The following is a 25,088-nucleotide window of genomic DNA, read 5'->3' as shown; positions in this document are numbered from 1 at the left end:
TTGAGCTTCATAGCAATTGATGTTTCCCAGAAAAATAATAGACTTAACATTTAATTTGTGCTCATATCTGGAAGTAATTTCAACCACTTTAACAGAAGCTGACATTAATTGCATTTACAGAAAGTGTTTTTCACTAGGGCTTGTGTCACTAATTGGCATCTAATTGGAAGTGGCTATTTTTAGTCTCCATCATGCATCATGGCTTGAATACAAATATCAAGCTTGTTTACTGCTGTTGAGAATATTAAATATTGCTGGATACTACGGTTAACCCTGATGCTGATTCTTTTCTTTAGAAATGGCTCATTCGGCAAGCTGCTCTGATTAGTGGGATGAAGAGCAGTACAGTACTCACAATACGTGACCAATGAAAAAAAGAACCAATAACCCAAAGTTTTTTTTTTTAATGTTTGTGTTACAGGACAAACATTTCTCACAAATGAACATGGCCCGTCAGAAAGTGGCTGAGAAATGAGAACAAAGCTATCCTGATGTCACTGGATTAAAATTCATTTGCTGTTAAAAACTCATTTCTTTCCTTTATATATGTAATTTCATATTTTCTAATGTAATTTATCCAGGGAACAGAAGTCATTGTATAAAGCCTGTTTAACCAAATATTTTGCTACACATTTTAAACCGTAATATAGTAATGTTTAGACATCACTGTACAGCTCTGTTGGTTATGACGAGCAGATTCAGTCTATGACAGGCTCCCCAAAACCTAATGGAAATAGAAAACCAATGCACAAGAGGTTACAAACTGAATTTTGAAAATACTTTCATAGTATTATCTATTAAACAAAGACACTCCAACTCAACAGCAGCTGAAACTCAAAATTACTTTTTTCCCCGGTGAGGAAGGAACATCTTGCCAAGTCTGGATCAGGACCTGCTCCGTGTGGGACAACAAAATAAAAAAAACCCCAACAAATGTCTACAAAATTAGCTCTTGCCCCAGGCAAGTTCCATCTTTTGCGTGTGAGCTCTGGAGGACTTGGAGAAGGCGCTCTTGACAATCTGCAAGGGCACGGACTTGCCACTGAGGTAGAGTTTGTTCAGGCAGTCGGGAAGAGCAGCTCCTGAGCTCTCCTCGTCCGAGCGGCCCTTCAGTGTGGTGATGTAGGAGAAAATGTAGCCGGTCATGAAGGCATCGAAACCGGCTCGGTGAGTCCCCCCCTCTACCTTTTTCCCCTTCCCTTCTTCTTTTTCTCCCTGGGGTGCCTTCCCCTCGCTCTCGCTGGCATCTGCAGGCTTGTCTCCAGACGCTGCCTGCGCCTCGGAGGAACCATTCCCGGCCTGTCCCGCCACTTCCTCCTCCTCCACCACCATCATCTGCGCGTCTTCTAAATCCTCCCCCTCGGCTTCCTCCCCCCGAGGTGCGCAGGGAATCGAGTCCCCCGGAGGAGCCGAGAAAGCCACATCCGCAAGTTCCTCCAAGCAAGGTTGCTTATTGGGAGGGGCAGCGTCTCCCTCGGAGGCTCGGGCTTCCCTCAGAGCTGCTCTCTGCTTCCTTTTGAATTTCTTTTTCCTCTTCTTGTCCTCCTTGGTCTTTTCGTCCTGCTCGATGATCAGGTCGGTGTTGTGAGACATGGTGCACTGCGAGCCGTTAGGGCACCAGCCATAAGCCTGTAGGAGAGATGGCACAGAGGTGACCTTTCTTTGAGAAGCTTGTGGGACAAAGTCCCAATGAAACTATAAATACGTCTTGAAGCGCAGTTGCTTAAGGAAGATGAGGATTGAGTCTTAGAGTTGACTCTCAAACAGCTCAGTCTCGCTCCTTATTTTTCAGGCATGTCACCCACGCAGTTAGATTTCTGCACCCTGTTCGCCGTGGAAACAGTTCGATCGAGAAATCGATCAAGAACCGGCCAGGTGAGATCCTCACATTAACTACTAATTACCAAAAGGGCTAGGAGCCAAAGGCCCTCCTCTCACTTGTAAGGTCATGTTCTCGAACAGCCGTTTCTGGCAGCCTCGTGCTTCTCCAGCAGCGGGAGAGGACTGCGGTGATCTCACCGAGAAGCGTAGGCAGATGTCCAGCGGGCCCTCCTCGCTGCCGCCCTCGGAGCAGGGCCTGAAGTCGATGTAGCTGCACAGCCTCCCGGAGTAGCTGCAGAACTCCAGGAAGAGATGGGGGCCACTGCCTCCAGCTTCAACCGACTTGCAATTATCCCGCTTGCTAAGCAAGTAAAAGACAGGACTTTAAACACTGACTTCATCCAGGCCAGCTGACAAGTATGCAACTCTTTTTCTTCCCCATATTCACGTTTTCCATGAGGAAGGTTTAAGGATGTCTTTTCTATTTATTGACACCAAATCTTTTATTTCATCTGGGCGGGTTTCAGGCCACTAAATTGTGAACTTGCTTCTGTCTTATTTGTTTTTACAGTTGTCTAGGCTTTTTTTCCTCCATAAAGTTGTTTTGTTTTCAAGCATTTTTGAACAACTGGAGCTTCCTGCTTACTGTTCAGGGTTTTAAACAACTACACCTCCCTGCTTAGCGTTCAGGGTTTTAAACAGCTGCAGCTCCCTGCTTAGCGTTCAGGGTTTTAAACAGCTGCAGCTCCCTGCTTAGCGTTCAGGGTTTTAAACAGCTGCAGCTCCCCGCTCTGTGTTCAGGGTTTTAAACAGCTGCAGCTCCCCGCTCTGTGTTCAGGGTTTTAAACAGCTGCAGCTCCCTGCCTAGTGTTCAGGGTTTTAAACAGCTGCAGCTCCCTGCTCTGTGTTCAGGGTTTTAAACAGCTGCAGCTCCCTGCTTAGCGTTCAGCTATTGAACAACTGGACTTTACAGCTGGGGAAGATCCAGTGTATCAAAGGCCCGTGTGTTCTGTCCAGCACACGGAGTGGACACTCACCACTTCTTGTAGGCGTACTCCAGGTATGAAGCCATGAAGCGCATCTCGTACTCGGAGGCGTACTTGGTGTCGAAGACTCCGGCGGGAAACATCTCGGACAGGTCCGCCATGAAGGTGGCCAGGCGGTCGGGCAGGTGAGCGTAGAAGCACTGGTACAGGAAGACCATGTCGATCAGCCCGTTGTGCAGCACCAGGGGCTTCCTGGCTCGGAGCAGCTCCAGGAAAAGAGCCCGGATCGTCTGCACCTGAGCGTCCCCTCCCTGCCGGCGCCAGGAGGAAGAGGGACAGATCACAACCTCACCTGTTACAGTATCTGGGAGGTACGTAAAGAAAAATAACACTAGAAACCTTCCATCCTGTTATTAACATGGACCTGTGAGATCAAGACTAGAGAATATCCGGCCTCAGTGTCCGTGTGCTCTCTCAGACTCCAACTGTTTGTTTTTGCCCCATCGGGGGTGGGGGAAAAAAAAAATCTCTTGGGGTATCAAAAGCTTTTAAGTGTCTAAAGAATAATGTGGCGACACACTGGAGCTGGGCTCCATTCCTCACCTTGTCGTTTCCCTTGTGGTAAGGGATGCCCTGGGAGTACTGCTTGTTGAAATCGAACCCGTGCTGCACCAGGAACTGCACGGACTGCGGCTCGATGATGTATTCCTCCATGCACAGCAGGGTCAGGTTGTACACCTGCACCAGGTACGTATCGGCGGCCTGGAAGCACAGGGGACGTTCAGAGGCGGACAGGCCTGCAGGCGACCGGGTTCCGATCCTAATCAACTACATCAGGGTCTCAGCACCTGCGAACACGGCGTGGGCGAACGGACTGATCTGCGATGCGGTCTGACCAATGGCATCTTGGGTGGAGGAAGAGCAGAGTGGGATAGAATCGGGCTGTTGAAGGGCAACTTTCAAAACAGCATGGCAACAGATAAGGAAGGCGAGACAAATCTAGCTGGTGAGTGAGCCCCTCCCTGCCCCCTGCCCAAGAACCCACATCTCAACGTGCTCTTGTTTTTCTACTGAACACTCCACGTTCTGTGTCAGCAGTGTGGGGAACGACAGGCTGGACACGACTTTGCAGGCTCACTGCCAGTTTTTTGCCCGTTTCACTACAGTGGGGTGTGCTGATCACAGAGGCAGAGAGCGAAAGTGCAGCCTGGATGCAGGGGAGGGATTTGCGGTTTTTATTTTAGCTGATTACTATAAGTTTATGAATACTGTGGTTTCTTTCAGTTGATCAGTGTTATTTAAATGTATTTAAAGCCATTAATTTAATTATTACAAAAGGATAGGGTTACTTGTGTCTTTTAAACATACATACTAATATACTGTTGTGCATTATGCAATGGTATAGGGGTGGACTTGGTTATATGTGAATTTGGCTATTTATGAAACCTTGAGAATGTCCCTACTGTACTGAACAGAGGACAGTGTTTTGACTACTCTTTCAGCTGTTATCAATTTTCATTTCCTAAATTGCATAGACTCGTCCAATCTGAGGACACTGGCGTGCCAGTCACACTCTGAAAACTCATTAATCCAGACACACGAGTGAGGGCAACTGAGCCAGCCAGGAAGATACTCCTATACTGCTCTTCACCTCCGAATACCGAAAAGAATTTCGGTCATGTCCCCCGCTTCTGAAACCAGAGACAGGCCTTTTTCTCATCGCGTCTCGTGGTGTTTCTACAAGGTGGATGCCGTGTTGGGTTTTTTTTTTTTTGCGGCAACCACACTGGAATTTGAGCGGAAGAAAACGAGAGGTGGCCACTCCTGACAAGATCCCATGACCCCATGTGTCTGAGCAGCGCCTGGGTTCTCTCTTGCGCTGTAGTGAACTCTTTCCACCACCCAGTACCGTTCTCTGCTCGGTGACGTTCCTTCTCCATTGTGATCAATGAGTCCTCAACTGCAGTACACTTTTTTAGTCACTGTTCGGACTTGCTTGTCATTTGTACATTTACGTTTGCCTACTGTATCGGTTTGATTCAGGTTTTGCATTTATGTGATATTGTAGATTTTGAAAGTTGCCCTGAATATTGACCTCGAACCAAACTAATACTAATTATGGAAATTAGGCAGATTAATGAGGAGGTGGAGCAGTTCCCTTCGTTAAGGAGTGGATCATTGTGAACAGCCGATTAACCTACAAGTGTATCAATAGGAGGAAACCACAGTACCCAGAGAAAATCTATATATAGGCAAGGAGAACGGGAACTCCACCCGGAAAAAACAACAGAGCCTTGAACACTTACTTTGTCCTGGAGCTTCTTAAAACAAGCGATCCCCAAGGACAGAATGGACCGAGTCTGCGCGGCATGGCATATAGCTTTGTAGCGGTCTTCGATACATCTTATTAAACAACATTAAAAAAAAAACTTTCCAGATCAGACACTTCAAAACGACATCTTGCAAACTATTATTATATTAATTAAAAGGATTGAACAGGTATAACCCTACACCGCACTGAAACAGCACTGGGATTAGTCAGGCAATAGTGTAATTCAGTAATTCAGGTTAATACGCGTCATTTAAAATACTAATAACATGCGCATCATTTTGCAACAAAAAGACGACGGATACAAAGAACGCTGAAAGCAAACTCACTGTGCAAGTAAGGCTTTTCTGGATCCGAGACCGCTCAATTCCTAAAGAAAAAAAAAGTTCAATATGTATTTGCTTTGCTATTGTCTACATCTTAACAACTGCCAACTTTTTAAGCATTAGAAAGATATGAACTCACGGTATCCAAGGCGATGAAAGAGGAGGTTTTTATAGACAGCAATATTGCTGGCCAAAGCTCTTTAAAATTATTGTTCAGAACATCGATGACGGGCACGGTTAAGGAAGTCATTATCCCCTCTTCACGTGTGCAGACCGGGCGGCTCCTAAAAAGTAGAAATCACAAGAGTGGTTATTTTCTTCGATTTAAGTTTTCTCCCTTAACACTTAACATTGTCATATTGCAACGTGATGTGCACAGAATACTTATTTACTGAAACTTCTTCCACAACTCGGCATGCCTGATTAATTGCACTGCACCACACGATGCGGTCAGAAACAGAAGGCTCTTTTTTTATTTGGAAAATGTAGCGTTTATCAATGACAATTCATCACATGGTGGCATCCAGGTGTCTGTGCTGAGGTGTTTCTGGAGAAACTATAAATCAATATCTCCGATGCATAGATGCAAACAAATACCTGAATCTCTTCGGAATTAGTGCATTTTAAGCAACTTACCGAGCTTTTGGTGCAGGTTCGACTACTAACGACCATTTTATGTTAAATGCATCACGAGTAAAGTCCGCTAGGCCGTGATCTATTAATCAGTGACACCATAAGAGTTCACTTAAATCCTCAGAGCCATGAATTCAAGATTTCAGCTTCTATCATAAATCCCACAGTCCTATCCTACTCCTAAAACTGTACAATGCCGAACACAATACTTTCGATTTCGCTTTCCTACAGGTTGGGTCTTTCCTGGCCCACGTGATTAGAAACGCTCAAACTGTTTTGGTATTTGTAGTGTTTAATCAAATAAAAAAAATATTCGTGGTTTTCTCAAACACGCATATTGATTAAATTATTTGCGACTATTTTAATGTCTGCAACATATTTTTAAGTATCTTGGCAGTCTATTTAATCAGGCGGTAACAAGGGCACCCTAGCTAAATGACGTCACTAAAAATAGCTGTTGCAGGCATAGTCGCCATTTTGGCTCAAATCTAAGTTAAGGTTTTTTTAATGCTTTGCTACCGTTAACCTTTTTCATTTGCACGGTATTTTGGGTCATTTGTGTCCCAGTCTCACCTCTGATATCAAGAAGTTTCAGGACAGTTTGGTTAATTTTCTATTTCCTGCAACTTATCCCGTAAACCAGAGTTGGGAGCTTCACTTAACTTCTGTACAGGTAAAAAAATGGGAGGATGCTCGGCTCCAAACTGCTCCAACTCTACAACGATTGGGAAGCAGCTTTTCCGTTTTCCAAAAGATCCAGAGCGAATGAGGAAGTGGGTCATCAATTGTCGACGTGATTTTGTACCGACTCCGTGCTCTAGGCTGTGTCAGGCAAGTGAGAATTTAAAACACGTCGAAACTATGATTATTGTCGAGTGCTGTGTGTGATGATCATTTCCACCTCTTACTGCTGTTGCATAACACGTTGAGGTTGAGGAAGGTGTTTGGTCTGGATTTTCAAGGTGTAGGGTTTATTGCAATATCTTTCTCCCGGCACAGGATCACTTTGAGGAGAGCCAGTTTGAAGAGATAGCCAGATCACCCGCAGGAGGAAGGAAACTCAAGCCCAACGCCATCCCCACTCTCTTTGACGTGCCCGACCCCCCCTCGCCTATCTCTGCAGCTCTGCCACCCCTGAAAGCAGAACCCGGTACTTGAAACACCTCCAGCATGAGTCATTCACCATCTGAGTTGGACAGGTCGCCCACTACATGCAAACCATTATTTAGCCTTTTTATTTTCTCCTTAGCTGTGCTAAGAGACTGCCCTTCTTTTAGCTCTTGTATAGAAATAAAAATGCGCTATGACACGTTTGGCAGGCGTTGGCGGAAGGACTTTCGTTTGAAAGAACGAGGAAAACCTACATTGAACTTCTGCCTTAGGGGGACTGAAACCTGTTGATACCCCAAGTCTCCCTCTTGAGTTAGGATTTTGTTTCTGTTCTCTTACTCTACTCATACTTACAAGTAACAAGTGCACTTATATGGTGCTTTTCATCTCAAGGGACCCCACAGACATGAACGCCTAGGAGGGGACCCACTGTGTCCTCCACTGAAATACAGTCCCCCACTTGGGTGGGTGTGGTGTAGGGGTATATAACATGTAGCTTTGAAGCCACAGCACACTCAGCGCTCCTTCTCATTAGCGTGTAGTCACTCACACCCCATGGTGGATGCAGTCTGGGCCCGGGGTGGAAGGGGTGTGAGCCTGTCTGCTGTCCCTGCAGCAGAGAAGGAGCAGACCCTGGTGGACCACGGCTACGCCCGGCGGCAGCCCAGAGGCGGCGAGGCAGACGAGGCCGAGGCCGGCGGCCAGCGGAACGAGGAGGAGATCGCCTGCAGGCTGTGCCAGCAGTACAAGGCACAGCTGGAGCAGCAGCAGCAGCACACGGCGCGGCTGCAGAGAGAGGTGAGCAGGTGGGGTTACCATCCAGCGGAAACGAAAGGGGTGGATAGATGAGGTTTGATTCACCGTGGGGCGTGTGGCTGAGCGTGTCCATTGTGCTACAATGGGAGATGAGACTGGAAGCTTTCAGTTAGGAGAGTGGACAGAGGAGTGGGCACGCTCATCATCAACCAGGATGATGAAAGCTCTGTGACTGTCTCCAGTGGCAGAGCTTTCAGTTTACAGTCATAGCAATCTTGTATTCGCTGTTGCCACTAATATGCTTGTTCCTTGGGCTTTGTCTCTGCTTGTCTTCTCATTGTGCATGTGTGCACTTACACTTATATATCTCTTTTCCACTGGTGGTGGACTCCCCTCCACCACCACCAGTGTGCAGCCCCACCTGGATGATGCGACGGCAGCCATAGTGCGCCAGAACGCTCCCCACACATCAGCTCTCAGTGGGGAGGAGAGCAGAGTAATGTAGCCAATTCATAGAGGGGGATTATTAGGAGGTCATGATTGGTAAGGGCCAGGGGGAATTTTGGCCAGGATGCTGGGGTTACATCCCTACTCTTTTCGAGAGACGCCCTGGGATTTTTAATGAGCACAGAGAGTCAGGACCTTAGTTTTGCGTCTCATCTGTAGGACGGCGCCTTTTTACAGTATAGTGTCCCTATCACTATACTGGGGCATTAGGACCCACACAGACTGCAGAATGAGCGCCCCCTGCTGGTCCCACTAATACCTCTTACAGCAGCGACCTTTGTTTTTCTCAGAAGATCTCCCATCCAGGTACTGACCAGGCTCACTGACCTGCTTAGCTTCAGTGGGCTTCCAGTTGTGAGTTGCAGGGTGATATGGCTGCTGGCTGCTGATCTTATCAATCTTATTGCTGTTTTCTAGGATTTAACAGGTTGAATAAATTGCACAGTATCAAACTGTTGTCAACAGCCCAACTAAGGTGCTCCGTCCTGCGTGAGAGTGAAAGTCTCTTGCTTGATCTTGTGTTTTTACTGCCTTAGAGTTGGTACACTGCAGTCTGCAAATTGTTATCACATCAAAAAATAAAACAATGATGATTAACACTTATTTTCTGGTGATGCTTTCTGTACAGCTGGCATTTTCAAGAAGAGATCATGGAAATAACCGCCAGAAATGAAACTAACCCATTTTCTTTGTAACGCAGGCTGAAGAAATGAAGAAAAAACTGAATAAGCTCAACAAAATAGAGAAGGGTCTGCAGATGTTCCTGTTCGACGATCAGATCCGGGCCCTGACGCTGGCCAAGCGCTCCCGCAGGGCGGTGTGGTCTCAGGAGACGGTGCTGACCGCCAGGAGGATCCGAGGCGCCGTGGGGGTGAAGGGCTACGAATTCCTGCGAGAACTGGGGTACCCCCTCCCATCCTACAGGACTCTGTGTAACCGAGTAGAGCCCAAGATGATGGGGCCGCCAGCGATGGAGGAGGAAGTGGCCGCCATCGGGCTCTGAGAGGTCGCCTGTGTTTTCTCATGCGGCTCTGGACTTTTGAGCTGGACTGGCCCCTTCGTAAGGAGCACAGAGAGAGGGCAAAAAAAAAAAAACCTCTTCACATTGAACACGTTCCTGCAATTGTCTGTGAAGAGCGCCGGTTTAAAGATGTTCCATGCAGGTCATTACTTCTTGACAGAAAGATGCTACGCTTATAAAGCTTATTAATAGGATACTACTGAAATCCAGGGGGGTTTTGTCCTGCTAAAATGATTGTTATATCATTTTGTTTAGGCTGTTTCGGTGTGTGGTTTATCTTCAACCATACTTAATTTAAAATTAAAGAAACACTTTTTTATGTTTGAAAATAGGTTCTTCCTAGGGCAATTATAAACTCCATTGAACTGACTTTTAAATAACCGTATCCTTGGCTGTTATTGGCCATTCTCAATCATCAGTCGTGGCCTTTTAACTTATTTTTATATGTGTTTATTGTGGAGTTCAAGTTACCTTCATGACCTTTCTTTAAGTAATGCTTCAGTTTCTATTCATAGGAGGGCTTATGATCAAAGAACGATCGCATAGAGAAACAGTTAGGTTATTAATGATTCATATGAGCTTGATTTTGATCTGAGAGTCATGACTTGTCACTACAAATTGTATGCCAAGGACAGTGACTTTACCTGTACAGCGTGAACTGTTGCAGTTCTATTTTTTTGTGAATGAAGTACTGTGGATGAGTGGGGAATTTAAACCTTAATTTGGATAAGGTATAACTGTAGGATTTCCCATTGATGTGTAAGCATGCCATTAGGAAGTCAAGGATGTTTATTGAAAAATAAAAATCCTTAAAAATGTGCTTTATGTGTCTGTTAATGGAAGCTGGGACTCATATATTAATGTTTCCTGTTTACCACGTTTTACAGCATAATCAAAAATACTGTTGTGTACTTTTCTTCTGTCCTAATATTCAAAGATTAGGATCAGTAAACTCTTTTTATACCCGCTTTTAAAATTCCTTTAATCTGTATGGAAATAATTAACTTTATGAGCTTTTAAAACGGAGAACAAGGTGATCACTGTACGAGGGAGAAGACTGGGCTTATTTTCCAGCTCCGTATAAAATAGTTACTAATTAAGAAGCATATTGCCGTATTTTTTTAAGCTAGTCTTTGGACAACTTCTGGTATTAATCCCCGCAATTCCAACTAATTCAAAATAACAATTGTAAGTAGCTTCTAACAGATGTATAGTTAAGCATGGCGAGCGATCTTCCGGTGTGTATATTAGCTTCTCTTCTGTGGTCTTCCTAATACAGTTCAAATTTACCCGCCACCACTCACGGTGCCAACAAGCAGGGGGCGTTTCCAATCGCTGGAAATCGCCATGTTGCTCATGCTCGGCCCAATCCCAGCAGACGCTTGTCTGAAGCCACACCCACAGTCTTCCCACAAGTCCGGGTGGGGGCGTGGCTCTGCAGGAATGTCCAACTGGAAGCGAGTGACGTTGCAGCGCCGGGGGCGGTGCCTCTCCCAGGGCTGAAGGCGGGAGCGTGTGTGTTCACAGAAGTTGTAATTCTACAGTAGGTAAGCCAAGGAAAGTTAGCAACTTGGAGAAATAATATAATACTATTCTTGGACTGTATCGATTGATTTCTATGTTAGTCTTCCGTGTGTAACTTTTTTGAACGTGCAAGAATTGCTTTTGCTCATTTTTCCCTGCGCGTTTGTTAGAAAAAGAAGACGCAGCGGGGACGACGTAATAGTCATTTTAAATTTCCAAACAAAAACTTGTTCACAGACTTCATATACGCTCAGGTCGTTGCGATCAGGTAGGCTATATCAAAACCTTAAAATCTGAGGGAATCTAGTGTGAAGAGCGAAGCGATCATACTGATTCTGCTTATCGTTATTGCGATCAATCAACCCCAATATTTAAACCAGGGGTGTGCAATTCTGGATTTCCCATTAAGTAAGAAAGTATGACATGGTTAATGTTTTTTTTTTAAGGGATCACTCTTCCACAAGGCGGATCCGTGACAGCAGATGCGATGCGCAGGCTGAGGTCGGCAGCGAGGAGTGCGATGAAGGCGAGAACCGAGGACACGCAGGAAGTCTCCACGCTGAAAGAAGGTGCCTCAGTCGCAGATGAGGATACCCACGCCGAGCTCTCACGAAGGAAGGCGACGGCCTTTAATAAGACGCCCGGCCGTGGAAGACGGCTGAGCTCGCTTTTGCCGTTTCCATTTTACATGTCCTTCAAAATAACGCTTTCGTGCGGGATATGCGACCTGAATGCGCGTAATCTGATTTCCCAGCCGTAATACGTGAGGAAGGTTTAACCACGTCGTTCGCCGGCCTCCATGTCGTTTGACATTCCTCTTAACGTATGTCCAGCAGCAGCTCGTTTTGCAAATCGCAAGCAGCGTTAAGTGCACATGAAGCCGTGGTCTAGTCTTCTGAAGATACCCGGTGTGCGTCAGGCTGCTGCGATCTCCTAACCGCCTGTCTTCCCTAACTTCTCCCCTCTTCGCCCAGAGCCTGCGCTCCTCTCTTCGCCGGCCCACTCTTTCCAAGAGCCGGGTGACGTCACCTCGCTGCGAGGGCGACTGCTGTCCTGGTATGACCAAACCAAGAGGGACCTGCCCTGGAGGACAGCGGTAGGGACGGGACCTCTTTACTGCTGTATTTGTGCTGCGTCTAAACATGTACACGCACCGCAGATGCAAAGCTCTCACAAACGCAGGCAGTTAATAGCATCTCTGTTTTCTCCATTCTTGTCCTCGTAAGTACAGCACTCCCCTTTGGAGTAACCATATAACAGTGGGCGCTGCTTCGTTAAGGTAACCATGCCACACTAGGGTGTAAAACAACAAGTAATAGGTTTATTCCATGCTGAAAAAAAGAAGAAATGCGTCTCTTTTTTTTCTGCATGGAATAAACCTCTTACTTGTTCCTTTGCAGCCTACGCATGCTGACGCAGTTCCCCACCTGAACTGCGACACTAGGGTGTAGTTAGGCAGTGCTTAAAACCTTCAAACACAACGCTCGTTCTCTGCATTGAATGGTAATGGCTTGAATTTGGTCACCCATGCTGGTGCTCACTCCAGAATTTCACAGTGACCACAAAATCATGGCTGTCTTTGCCATGTTTTGCAACTGGAAAAAAAATGCACTCTGTATGCTCACTGCTCTTTTTCTGAGGACTTTTTAGTGGCAGCAGGTAGGAGCCAATCCTGAGCTGATACCTCGAATGTAAAACCTCTGATAGCGATTAAATAAATGGTCTGTACTGTGCACTCCAGAGGTCTGACTTCTGTCATGTCCTCTCCAGGCGCTAACGGAATCAGATGTCAATAAAAGAACCTACGCTGGTAAGTCCACTTCAGTGTTGAGTGTTACCTCTGGAAAATAGGAGGAAACTACCTCTAGCGTGAGAATACGTGGCCTGTTAAAAATGTGCTTTTTTTTTCCCCAGTGTGGGTGTCGGAAATCATGTTACAGCAGACCCAGGTTGCAACAGTGATGGACTACTACATTAAGTGGATGAAGGTAAAGAAGTTTGTTTTCCTGTTTTGGGGGCGTTTGCTTGTTTCTCGGTTTTACTGTTGTGCAGAAAGCTGTCCGAGAGGCAGCTGGTTGAAGATCAATTGACTGGGCTACAATGCAGTGTCGGGACTGCAGGACAGCCAGTGAAGTGAAGGAAATGTACAGAAAGGATGTTAATCCTTTCATCTTGCAAAATACATGACAACGAAACAGGAAAAAAAGACATTGAATTTAAGACATCTACTTTGCAAGAAAAACATAAGCAGTTTTTCTTGCAAATCAGGTGTCTTAACTTGCTTTACTGCATTCACATGCACATTCTCTCACTTTTTGTTCAACACTTTCACGTCTTTCTGACATCATTATAAAGGCAGAGATTTACGTTCTTCCCAGAAGAGAATTCTTTGCTCTGCACAGATGGAAAGATCCAAAAGTTGTTTTAAAGAAAATGACCTTATTTACCTGATAGTAGCTAAGAAACACCCCAAGCAGTCTCTCTGTCAGCTCCAGCAACAGGGAGAGGATTGAAAGAGTTAGACATACTATAAAATAATAATTCAAACACAGTTTAAGCTTCTTCACAGTAGACCAAGAGAACACAATCCTGCATTTTTGGTGGAATGTTTCGTGGTGCACAATTTATTAATGGCTTCAAACCACCAAACTTGTATTTGCACTACAGAAGTAGGGAGGGAAACCCTACAGCAGAGCTTGGTGGTTGTTTTTTAGGCTGTGTTACTAGCTGAGGGGCTGCAGGAGGTGCTGTAAGCTAGTCAAATAACTGAACTGCACTACGCGTTGCATGAGAAAGAATCGACAGACGCCCAAGGCCACTTGTTGCTGCTTTCAAAACACGGAAAGACAAAGGATTGCCAAATATGTGCCTCACCCCCTCATGGACCTTCACAAAAAGTAGCTTGAGCAGAATCTAAACAAGTAATGCATTTAAGGTGCTGAAAGCTTGTGTTCTGTCTCTCCAGTGGGTTGTAAAACTTTCCGGTTTGGGGTAGTTAGCGGGGTAGTTATCTCTCCATGGGAAGAGGGGGGTGAAAGCCTGTTGCCCCCATAACAGCTGCGTAGAATAAAACTGAAGATCTTCCATTTTCCCGTGTCCTGTGACTTCCTTTCTCTTCCTGTTTCAGAGGTGGCCCACAGTTCAAGACCTCGCTGCAGCCACTCTGGAGGTGATGTGATTTCACTCCGGCGGGCCCCCCCGATGGTGCTCCACGACAAAATAGTTTGGAATCGTTTGTTGAGTTTAATAACTTAAACCTGGAGCTTAGCATATGTAGAAACCACGCAATTCGAGCCTGAAGTGTTGGTTCCTCCAGCCAAGCTTTATTGTAGGCTTACAAGGAACCACAGTAAGGACCATAATAGTTATAGTACCTGTGATAGCTCAAAAGGGATATGCCTCTACACAGCTTATATATACCTTTCTCCACACCCTCCCGCTCCTGTCTTTGATGTAACTCTAGGAAATCCAAACCTTCCTTTCCCATCGGAGTTTAGTGTAAACACTCATAATTTGGGTAAACATTCACCATTTGGGGGGCAAGTACAGGGGGGGAAGCCTCTGAGCTCAAGCAAGCATGATGGTCACATTTCAGCATGTAAAAGCTACTAGCAGGCTCCATCATGTACAAAAGAAAAGGAGCATCTTCAGTATTACAATGGAACAAGTAAAGGCTTGCTCCATGCTGTAAAGAGAAGACCCACAACGTTTCGGCTGTGGAGCCTTCTTCCGGCGTCACACTCATTCCTTTGCTGCCTTCTCAGGCTGATGCAACTACCTACTTGAACATCTTCAGTATTAGAATATCAAACAGTGCTGTTCTAGACAGTAATGAGGCAAAGTGAGATTACATTAAGTAGAAGCACAGAGATTAAAAGTGTTCAGATAGGAGGAAGCGGACAGGCTTGGTTGCATTGGTCTTTTGCGAATGTGTAGTTGATTCATTCCAGTATTCGGTCAAAGAAAAGTTCAGTTAGAGGTACCACAAGGAGTTTGAGTTCTTTACTGGATTGAAAACATTCAATGTTTAAATAAGTTAAACTTTTAAAAACCATGCTTTTTTCATCACAGGGGTGGGAATAAAATGGGTGTGTCCATTTGCATTTTTCAAGCATTTCTTTTGCTTTAAAAAATCCTGCCTTTTCCCGTATCTCTCTGGCCTCTGAGGGAGTTGTTTTCCTTTGTCTGTGCAGGAGGTGAATGAAATGTGGGCTGGTCTTGGATACTACTCTCGAGGCAAGAGACTGCACGAAGGGGCTCAGAAGGTGCGTTAGGAAGTGCACCTTAGTGCACTGCCATTCACTGTTGGCACTGTTTTTTCTGTAGGCGTTCAATGGCGGCACATGCCACCAAATTAATCGACTGGACGCATCCGCATCTACAACAACATTCAGATCATTAAGCAAACCCAGGTGCAATCACCTTCCAAGAAAAGTCCTTCTGGATATTCTGCATGTCCTGGCGTTACTGCAACACCAGGGATCACCAGCTTCACTTTGAGCCAGTGGATGTGTCTTACTGTGCTGCAGGAGCCTTTGCTGAGCAGAGGGCCCTGTATTTGTTCAGCTACAAAACCTAAACAACAGCCACTAGTTTGGGGCCCCCTATTGCAAAAGAGAAGGCAACCAGAGGGTGGAATAGGCCAGTATTCATCACCACGTTGCTTGGTGTGCTGTGTGTTAGGATTGTAGAGCAGATAGGATGTGGATTGATCTTGGATGTCCCATGTTTAATGTTGTGCTGAACAGTGTGTCTATCAGGGTCCCAGTCCGAGCTGTGGTCTGTTTCAGGTGGTGTCGGAGCTGGGGGGACAAATGCCAAAGACGGCAGAAGACCTGGTGAAGCTGTTGCCCGGGGTGGGCCGGTACACTGCGGGGGCTGTGGCCTCCATCGCGATGGGCCAGGTACGGCACTGCGCTCACAACTACAGTCTCGGCCCACGCGGCGTTCTCCACACCGCAGGGCACCGTGGGCACGCCAGAGATGGCAGGCCGAGAAGCAACATCAGTCCCGCTCTCTGCTAGTGCCAGGTGTGAAGTAAGACCCTGGGCTCCCCACAGTTGGCGTCTGCGTTCCAGTAAAGAAGTGGACACTCGTAGTTGGTGCTCTCAGCCCTGACCGTGAGCCCGAATCTTGACCGGGGCTTCAACTACGCGGTGTTGCTTCTGTTTCCAAGGTGACGGGAGCCGTCGACGGGAACGTGGTCCGGGTGTTTTGTCGGCTGCGCGCCATCGGAGCAGACAGCACCAGCCCGGCCGTCACCGAGGCTCTGTGGTGAGGTTACCGTGGAGACCGTTGGGGAGGTTTTCATGTTTTATCAGAGAAATCCTTATATATAGATGAGCTTTTATCTCCATGATTCGGCTGCTCAGTTGTCACGTTTGGATTGGTGGTGCTCCTGAAATTCTGAAGATGAATCGTCCAGGGTGCTTATAGAGGAAGGTCTCTGGGGGCTCACTGTGGTTCCGTCTTCATGTGTCTGTGTCCGTTTCAGGACCCTGGCCAATACCTTGGTTGACCCGGACAGGCCCGGCGATTTTAACCAGGCGTTGATGGAGCTGGGTGCAAGAGTGTGTACCCCAAAAGGCCCGCTGTGCTCCCAGTGCCCAGTCCAATCACACTGCAGAGCCCACAGAAAGGTACGTGCAAGCCCCATGCCTCCTTAATTCCACAGCACTGAGAGCTGCGCACTGCCAGTGTTATTGAAGGAGCCTGAAATAATGTGCTGTCCTCTCGGTTTTGTAAAGACTAAGACAATCTGGGGTGTTGTGTTCTCATGGGAGATGTGATTCCTCGGTTGTGAGTCCTGCCCGAAAAAAAGGAATGCATCCAAAGTCAATAAGCTGATTCCTTTTAAATTAATTACTCTTAAACTTCCTTTAGCACAGTGTACGCAAAAATGTTTGAAATTGCAAGCTGAGAGACTGGGGAGCCACCCTCCTGATGGTGGCGAAATTAAGCTCCAAGTGCTTGCTCTCCTGTGTTACTTGTGTGTCCTGCTAGGGGGCAGTGCTGTATCATTAAACTCCCCTTAATCTCTACACACAGCACTGTTGTCCTGGCTCAGCACACCCACAAAATTCCGCCTTGTAAAAAAAAACAAGAGTGAGCTACTTTATCCCCTGCTGGGGTCCTTTGTTCTCTCGGTCCAGGAATAAGGTCTTTTGGTAACGTTGGTCTTTGGTACCTGGCGAGTGAAGAAGCTGAGATTATTCTTGCTTGTATCCATCTGGGTTCGTTAGCTTTGCACCAGGATGATTCGGTCCCTCAGCTGGAAACACGATGGGGATGTTCTGATCAGAAAGTACTTGTCATGTCATGTCATCAGTCCCCCTTAGATCACCATGACATTTCCACTGTGGACACATACAGGCTGGCTCCTGCTAGACATTTATGTTTTTGCTACATCATAGAATTGACATTCAACTTTTAACGTTAGGTTTTTGGAACTTGTTTGGTGGGCATCTTATGCCAATGTACCTGTGTTTCTAATATATTTTATGTCTTAAAAATAACTTTTCTTTCTTTGGGGCTGTAGGTGGGAGGGGCAAGTATGTTTAGGGGGTATAATAATTATCTTATTGTTTTATGCATGCATAATCTTGTACCTTAATAAAACAATACACGTATTGTTGAAAAAAACCCACGCAGTCCTTGTGTTAGAGCCTCAGGTTTCCTAATCAAGCTCTGGGACTGTGTGCTCTGTTCTGTGTAGGTGGCTGTCGAACAGGAGGAGGGCGCACAGAGGCTTCTGGGTAAACCAGCTGTGGAGCAAAGCTCTCCTGATATTGAGGAGTGCTGTGAGTTAATTTTTTAATGTACTGATTTATTATAGTAGCAAGCTGTTTTTCTCTTAGCAAAGGGGAAATGTATTGATAACATGCATGGTACGTCAGTCCTGATGTGTGTTTAAATTTATGGCAGGGATAACTTATTCAGTTTTCACAGCCGCAAGGAAGTGGGTTCAGTTTCATCCTTGGACATGTTTGTGTGGAGTTTACATACTCTCTCCCATGAATGTGGATTTCCACTAGGTGCTTGTGATATGGATTGGCTAATCTAGTCTGTCACGGTGATTGGCAGCTGTACCTTCCAAGGGAAGAGCAGTAGTCCGGTGTTGTGCTCCGAGAGTTCAGGATGGGCCTTGTCTGCTATGACCGATGCCTCATGCACTCCCTAAGATAAGTGGGATCGTGAGGATGGATGGATTGCACTATTCTATATACAAAAATGTCTACCAGTTGCTCATACAGCGAGGGAAGTATTCATTTATACGAGATGTATTAAGTCCTACCTGTTTTCTCGTTAATCAAGCAGATTTTCACTCTTATGAGCAGAGCTCTTATAATGCATTGCCCAGCTTCTTCTTTATCACACCTTCTGTGATGAGGAATTTACTTTTTATTTCTCATTACATGTGAACTTCTTTACAATAAAGCCTTGTGTGTGTTAAGGTCATATAGTACGGGATTGTGCAGCAGTGATATTGTTTCCTTATGTTATCTATTGTTTAAGCATTAGATAAAAAGTGAGTTTAAGCATTTTACTCAAATAATGAATCAGGAATGTTATTGGTTTATTGTTTTCATACTTCGGAGTTCTAGACCAATCAGAGATTATAGCAATGGAAACAATGGGAATTTAATTTCCATTACACGAGCTTTCACCTTGCAAGCAGTTTTATGGGGAATAAATTGAGCCCAAGTAAAGAAGAATAGTTGTATAATATTTATAAATAATTAAAAAATTAAAAAATCTTAAAAGCATTCATGCTTTTGTTAAAAGTTCAAGACTGAAAAGAAAAACATAATTAAAATGCTTACGATAAAGTTTCTGAATCCACACAAAACTATATATTAAAAACAGAGCTTAACTCGCATGCCTAATTAAAATGATCATTAATCAATTAAGGGGGCAAGATTAAAACCGGGGCTCGTTATTTTTGGTGTGTTTTCTTGATCGAGGCATCTCTTTAAATCTTCCTAAAATATTTATTTCCCATCTGCATGCACTAAAGCACTGCTGTTTCCAAAACAAGGTGCACTCATTTTCACTGAGTGACTTGAGCGCTTCTGCTTAGCAGCCCCAGAGCCTGATGAGTTCATGTTTCAGTCATGCAATTTGACAGTTTAGCCTAGAGTGCATTTTTTATGGTTTTCATTGTCTGTTAAAAGAGTTGTCTAGACAAATAATCTTAACAGAAGTGGAGAAGTATGAGGTTTACAGTGTTTAAAAAGTTAAGAAAAATCGCCCTACATTCAGAGAGCAATGAATACCATTTATTGCCACTTAAATGGAGATGGACAGTTGGAAACTAACCATCAAACACAAAGTGCCCAAGCTACATTTAAGGATCCTTTTAAAAAATGATTCTGCCAGTAATTTTCAGCTGATGGTTGGAACTGGATAGATAGGTAATTTAATCCTCAATTCTCTCTCCTGTTGCAGGAGACAGGGTGGCCTGCTCATGTTTGTGCAGAGATAAAAGTGGAGGGCTAATGTTAAACCCAAAGGAATCTGAGAGCTTGCGCAAATATTGACAGAAACGCAATCCTTCTGCTGCACTTCAGACTTCGGTTTGTTGTTGCACTGTTTGTACCGGCTGTTGTTTGGCTGTGTCAGGACCGCGTACCAGTGAAACAACTCATTCTTTGCCCTACTGGTCATAGTACACACTTGGCTGGGCTGGAAAGATGAGACTTAAACTGATTGGCTCAACACAAGCGGGCCTGATTGTTAATCGCCAGGTGAATTTAACCCTGTGAAATGTCTGGGAACCTTCAAACCTAACCAGATCACAGCTGCCTGAAGCCAAATGAAACTTCCTTTCCTGATATCTTCCTATAATATAGTATAATATTATACTATAATATTGCAACAGACTGCTCCAGCTATGGTGTTCAAGGGAACGTTTCCGCAGGTCTTTCCTCCCGGCGGCTGTCAGGGTGTATAACGCTGTCCTAGGCTAGGACTGTTAGCCCTTCATTTGCTCGTCTATGGACAGCATGTTTGCTTCATTGTACTTTTTGGACAATCAGTCTGTATAAACCTGTGCACATTTTGCACATATTTTATTGTTTTTACAGTGACTATGATCATCACATTTTGCACACACCTATGTATTTATTTATTATTTATTTATTTTGTTGTCTTTTGTTTTATAACTATTCTGATGTCTGTTTTTGCTTGTCTTGGGCTGGACTGCTGTAACGCATTAATTTCCCTACGGGATTAATAAAGTATTATCTATCTATCTAATTCTAACAGTGGTTTGTTTTTTCAACAGCCTCTGTTTGAGTGTCTTGCCAAACCTCATTCCCAGCTAGTGTCCTAATGTGTTTTTCAGGTTGGAAGTTACCCATTTGTTGAGCTTATAAGAAACCTTTAAACATACACTTGATTTTTCAAAAACATTTTACCTCTTTGACACCCACTGTCACATGATGGCTACTCCATTGGGATTTATTTCTCAATTCAATTTGGATTTCATTGTCCACGTCCAGATTCCCAGTTGCCGTGGGTCGGAGCGAACTGGTGTTGATTATTCCCAGCATGCACTGCTGTAGCCAGCGTTCTTTTCTGTCTCGGCGTCTGTAGGCGGCTGTGCCCTGTGTATCCCTCCCGGTGAATCCTGGGACAGCAGCCTGGGGGTGACCAACTTCCCACGGAAGCCCAAGAAAAAGCCCCCCAGGGTGGAGCGCACCCTCACCTGTGTCCTGGACAGGAACGGTGCCAAAGGAGGGAGAGAGTATTTCCTCGTACAGAGACCGAGCAAAGGTCAGCACCCAAGACCGCTGCTCCTGTGTACGCCCTCACGTCTGCAGGATAGGTGACGCAGAAAACGTCCTTCAGTATGACAGCGATAATTGAAGCCCTCAGTGAAAAATGAGGCCTTTTCTGTTCCAACTTCTCTCCCCGAAAACCTTCTCCTTTACTTTCCCGGCTTTCTAGATCTCTCTCCTCTCTTCTCGCCGACGCCTGCCGACAGTGAGGCTTGTGTGATATTGGTTGTCTGATTTATTATTTTTACCGAGTGGATCCTTAGCAATGAAAGGACAACGGAATTGGTGCTGCCTGGAGATGATGGCTTTATTGTAACAAACCCACAAAAAAGGTTTCAAATTGGGTATGAGATAACCGAATTTCAAAGGGGAACTACAACATGGTTTTTTTTATCTTGGGGTTAGATTCATGATGAGTGCATTTCAAACTGCAATGAAAGTAAAGTGTGCACACTAAAGTGTATTGCATTAAATCAGTCATCACAGTGACTACTGAGCAGGAAGGGCTGCCTCACGTCACGGTTCTCACAAGCTCTCGCTGTCGCCCGTGACAAGACCAGGGGTTTGCAACAGCGTGGCGACTTACAGTACTTTCACAAAGTTCACGATTCTGTGCTTAATTCAGAATTCGTAAAAATATTTCTGTAACGTCAATGAATTTATGTTGGGAATGAGATTTAATAACCGGTCTGAGAAATTGGGACTGTAGCTCCCCTTTAAACATAAAGGCTGGAGACTTTAATTTGCACTGAACCTTTAATTAGCAATACTAAAGGGAGTTACATGTTGCAGATATTTTTTCTGTGTTTTTTTTTTAAAGCCACTCTGTGACCAAGTCTGTCTTGCAGTGTGGACTGAGAGTGTGACAAGCGTGTGTGTGTTGTGTATCTCTTTTCACAGGGCTGCTAGCTGGGATGTGGGAATTTCCCAGCATGCTGCTTGAGGAGGCGCATGACTCTGAAAAAAAGCAGAGGAGTGCACTGCAGGCACAGGTGCAAAAGATCCTGGGAGATTCCTTAAAACAGGGGGCTTTGCAGCATGTAGGCGAGGTGGGTGTTCCAGAGTTTGAGTTTACTGCCTTTCTTCAACTCTCCCGTGAGTGTTGATAGTACAGCACCATTAAAGACGTGCTGCAGTGGAATAATAGGTGTGTCTTGTACCTTACAGTACAAGCTGCTTAAAAAATTAGTTGGCCAACTAAAAACACTGTATGGCCTGGGGATTTGTAATTAGAGATTTTGGGAAGCCTATCGCTTTGCAGAGTGAGAGTGCACACCAGATTGGCACTGAAATCAGTGTTCAGTGGGGATGGCATGTTCCTTGTGGACACTGGTGATGTAGGTGCCCAGTTCCACCTGCGAGGAAAGATATCCAGAATTCCGTTCATACTTATATCAAATTGTTCATCCATGCATAATTTTTACAATACAGCTCTTTGAATTAGCCACGTATCTGTATTACCGTCCGGTACTCCTCAAACCACTCTAGACCCTCGTAGAGGTGCCAGCAGACCAACTCCACGTTCTGCGGGTGGAGATCATCTCCTGCCCTTTGCTTTTGCACGCAGCGCGACGTGTTGTTCTGGTTTCCCCCGTTAAGAAAAGGGATGCAGTTCCCGTACAGGGCTGTGCCACTCCTCAGGTCTGGGTTTCCTGTTTTGGCAGGTGGTGCACGTCTTCTCTCACATCCACCAGACCTACGTGGTGTACAGCGGCCGCCTGCCGGACCCTCAGGGCTCCAGCCCCGCGGGGGGGCAGGAGGACTCACGGGCGCGCTGGCTCACCGAGACAGCCTTCCAGGAGGCAGCGGTGTCTGCTGGCATGAAAAAGGTGAGCGCTTGGCTCGCTGGGAGTGTGGCCAGGGACGAGCCTGCCCCTGATGGCTGGCGCTGCCAGTCTCTGCTCTGGTGCCCCTGAAAGCACTTCAGGGCAAGGACATGGCATTGAGCCGCTACTAAGGACCAAAAGTTAGATTAAGGGCTAATTGGCTTTGTCTTATTTTATTGGCTTTGTCTTGTTTCTAACATGCATTCTCACATTTTTCTTAAACATCCCAGTCATCTTGGAGATGATCCCAGCTAAGGCTCTGTTGCCTTGTCCTGAAAGCTGTCCGAGTTTGTTCTGTTTCGCTGTAATGTCTGGGTCTGTCTCTCTCTTCCTTCCAGGTGATGAAGCTTTATGAGAAGATGAAAAGCATGAAGACGGAGGGTTGTAAGGTAAGATCTTCACCCACCCAGAGTCTTCGCGTTTTTTTTTTGTTTTAACCTGCTCGGGGGGTTCGGTTATGTCTGTGAAGAAGAGGGCTGGCTTCTCTTTATGTAGTTTATTTTTAAATTCAGTTTAACCCCAAGTGTCTTGTTGATCTGAACTTTAGATTTCTCGTTATAAAGCGGCAAAAGATATTTGAAAATGGGAAGCAGAAGCCTCCTTCACACCGGAAGAAGGAACCACAGCCAAAATGTTGTGCCTCTTCTTTTCAGCCTGGAATAAACCTTTGCTTGCTCCTTTTGCGGCCTACACAGGCGGACGCAACTAGCTACCTGAATATTTGAAAGTGGTGCTAGATATCCCATCTCCATGATTTTGGCAGACGGTTTGGAAGAGAGCTATAAGATAAAAGGTCTTGACCCAAGTCAAAAATCCTGCAGCATCAGATTCATTCGTTTTAAATGAAAGTTTATGATTTAATTTGTGGCTTAAATGCCTTTCTTTCCTTCAAGGATGGGAAGCGGAAACGAAGCTCTGATGGTATAATCAATAGCAGGCACAAGTCCCAGAAGACCCTACGGACGCAAGAGCCTGCTGATGGAGCCAGGCAGCTGTCTCTTCACAAGTTCTTTCAGCCAGCCATTAAGCAGGAGGCTGAGGGCATACTGTCTTGACCGAAACTCCGGGACCACACCTTGTTCACTCTCTCGCACAGACACTGGCCTTGTGCTGGAAAGTGGGGGACTCAACACACTCCTAAAGAAACCCTTTTGAATGCAGACCTGCTGTGCATCTGAGATCTTGTCTCTCTGGAGAAACTACACCCTTTGTGTAATTTGCTCATGGTGGGTAAAATTACTGTAAGAATTCTGGGGCTGTGAGCCGAACCGTTCAGTTCCCCAGCTGCGCGGAGATTTCCAGCACACGGGGTGCAACATGGAACATTATTGATCATTTTAAAAACTCTTTGTTTATTGGTCCCCAATCATTCTTCCTTGGAGACCCCCCTTGACTAGACTTAAAACATTGTGATACTTGAAAGCATATTAGGATATACTGTAGGAAATATCTACTATTTTATACTATTATTTGTAGTAGTGTCTTTTAACAGAGCTTTTCTTTCTCGTCTTGGGGATCCTCTGGTTCCCTGTTTGCTTTTTTCTGATAATGACCAGATGTCCAGTTAAAACAAATGTGCGCAAGTGATCACTACCTGCCGGGACTTCCTCGCAGCTGCTTTTAGATTTACCCCACTGCCCTGTACTGTAACATGCTATACCTTACCACTGTGTAAGATTCAAATATGTATGTTTTATATGTTTCCTAAAAGTGTGTATTTTTATAAACTATTTTAAACAAAAAATAATGAAGAATAGATTATATTGGTGTTGATGTTCATTAACATGTTTTTCTTTAGAGCTATTTAAAGAAATGTTGGATTTTTTTTGGGGGGGTGAGGGGTGTACTTCAGGCAGTAGACAATTTAAAAGGCCTTTTTCTCTTTTATATTACTTTTGAAATACTCAAGACTTGCTGCCAGTCTGGGGAGGTTCGCTCTCTAACACCATCTTCCTGACTGAGAGGCACCATAGTGTTGTGAGGTTCCCTGTACCCACAATGCACGTGGACAGCAAATTCAAATTCAACAAGCTTTATCGGCATGACCAAAACAATCCTTACCAATAGCAGTTGGCAAGACATTTGCAACAAAAATATTGAGAAGCCCACTCCAGTCCTCGGGATGTGACTAGAGATCACGTACTGGGCTGTTGATTTACCTCCTCTTTCCCGCAGTAGGATTGAGAGCTGTTGTGATAATGGCGGGTTTGGGGAATTATGGGATAGGATTCGCTGTTTCAGGGAAGATTGTTTGTCAAATTACTTTTCGTTTCTTGCAGACGTAGTTCTTAAGGTAGAGATTTTCGGGAGACAGCTCCGGATTCTCAAGGCCAAAGCGCAATTAACTTCGTCACCTCAGTTTGGGGTCAAAAGGTTTTGACAGGTGGAGACAATCGTGTACAGAAAACTTGTAAAGTAAGTGATGTAGACTCTTGGTCTGCGTCTGTTGACAGTGAATCGCTGTGCA

At 45.3% G+C, this 25,088-nt stretch overlaps 3 protein-coding genes across 6 annotated transcripts; 2 read left to right on the top strand and 1 right to left on the bottom strand.

The window, feature by feature from the left end:
• Positions 1-384: 384 nt before the first annotated feature.
• On the bottom strand, positions 385-6,364 carry toe1 (target of EGR1, exonuclease). Its single transcript, XM_015355271.2, has 8 exons — positions 6,099-6,364; positions 5,602-5,746; positions 5,466-5,506; positions 5,114-5,210; positions 3,411-3,569; positions 2,859-3,118; positions 2,020-2,182; positions 385-1,629 (listed from the first exon to the last, which is right to left on the bottom strand). Exons 2-8 carry the CDS (start codon positions 5,710-5,712, stop codon positions 946-948), a joined length of 1,515 nt encoding a protein of 504 aa, XP_015210757.1. The 5' UTR covers positions 5,713-5,746; positions 6,099-6,364; the 3' UTR covers positions 385-945.
• Positions 6,365-6,516: 152 nt separating this feature from the next.
• LOC107078359 (THAP domain-containing protein 2) lies at positions 6,517-10,309 on the top strand. Of its 2 annotated transcripts, none has more exons than XM_015355273.2 (4): positions 6,517-6,926; positions 7,095-7,245; positions 7,825-8,003; positions 9,169-10,309. In XM_015355273.2, the coding sequence occupies exons 1-4, from the start codon at positions 6,777-6,779 to the stop codon at positions 9,469-9,471; spliced, it is 783 nt and encodes a 260-aa protein (XP_015210759.1). In that variant the 5' UTR covers positions 6,517-6,776; the 3' UTR covers positions 9,472-10,309. The 2 variants fall into 2 exon arrangements, with proteins under 2 accessions (XP_015210759.1, XP_015210758.1); XM_015355272.2 differs by having other exon boundaries at positions 7,822-8,003.
• Positions 10,310-10,953: 644 nt separating this feature from the next.
• On the top strand, positions 10,954-24,382 carry LOC102691489 (adenine DNA glycosylase). 3 transcript variants are annotated; one of them, XM_069194031.1, is made up of 16 exons: positions 10,954-11,036; positions 11,460-11,582; positions 11,988-12,109; positions 12,784-12,823; positions 12,928-13,001; positions 14,141-14,182; positions 15,207-15,278; positions 15,804-15,917; positions 16,190-16,287; positions 16,508-16,652; positions 17,729-17,813; positions 20,611-20,790; positions 21,696-21,844; positions 22,460-22,624; positions 22,960-23,010; positions 23,515-24,382. In XM_069194031.1, exons 2-16 carry the CDS (start codon positions 11,501-11,503, stop codon positions 23,674-23,676), a joined length of 1,581 nt encoding a protein of 526 aa, XP_069050132.1. In that variant the 5' UTR covers positions 10,954-11,036; positions 11,460-11,500; the 3' UTR covers positions 23,677-24,382. The 3 variants fall into 3 exon arrangements, with proteins under 3 accessions (XP_069050132.1, XP_069050134.1, XP_069050133.1); XM_069194033.1 differs by having other exon boundaries at positions 10,972-11,032; XM_069194032.1 differs by lacking the exon at positions 10,954-11,036 and adding an exon at positions 11,051-11,281.
• The last annotated feature ends 706 nt before the right edge of the window (positions 24,383-25,088 follow it).

This window comes from Lepisosteus oculatus, chromosome 9 (genome assembly GCF_040954835.1).
Source record: "Lepisosteus oculatus isolate fLepOcu1 chromosome 9, fLepOcu1.hap2, whole genome shotgun sequence".
Classification (NCBI taxonomy): domain Eukaryota; kingdom Metazoa; phylum Chordata; class Actinopteri; order Semionotiformes; family Lepisosteidae; genus Lepisosteus; species Lepisosteus oculatus.
Note: the sequence above shows the minus strand (reverse complement) of the source record. Positions and strands in the feature narration are given on the sequence as shown.

Bases quoted from the DNA above. Each gene is read 5' to 3' on its own strand.
- toe1 (XM_015355271.2), bottom strand. From the start codon at position 5,712: ATGACTTCCTTAACCGTGCCCGTCATCGATGTTCTGAACAATAATTTT. The intron at 2,183-2,858 runs GTGAGTGTCCAC...TTACTTGCTTAG, and splicing joins GAGTACGCCTACAAGAAGTG to CAAGCGGGATAATTGCAAGT. The intron at 1,630-2,019 runs GTGAGATCACCG...TCTCTCCTACAG, and splicing joins ACATCTGCCTACGCTTCTCG to GCTTATGGCTGGTGCCCTAA.
- LOC107078359 (XM_015355272.2), top strand. From the start codon at position 6,777: ATGGGAGGATGCTCGGCTCCAAACTGCTCCAACTCTACAACGATTGGG. The intron at 6,927-7,094 runs GCAAGTGAGAAT...CTCCCGGCACAG, and splicing joins CGTGCTCTAGGCTGTGTCAG to GATCACTTTGAGGAGAGCCA. The intron at 8,004-9,168 runs GTGAGCAGGTGG...TTTGTAACGCAG, and splicing joins CGGCGCGGCTGCAGAGAGAG to GCTGAAGAAATGAAGAAAAA.
- LOC102691489 (XM_069194031.1), top strand. From the start codon at position 11,501: ATGCGCAGGCTGAGGTCGGCAGCGAGGAGTGCGATGAAGGCGAGAACC. The intron at 13,002-14,140 runs GTAAAGAAGTTT...TTCCTGTTTCAG, and splicing joins ACTACATTAAGTGGATGAAG to AGGTGGCCCACAGTTCAAGA. The intron at 14,183-15,206 runs GTGATGTGATTT...TTGTCTGTGCAG, and splicing joins TCGCTGCAGCCACTCTGGAG to GAGGTGAATGAAATGTGGGC.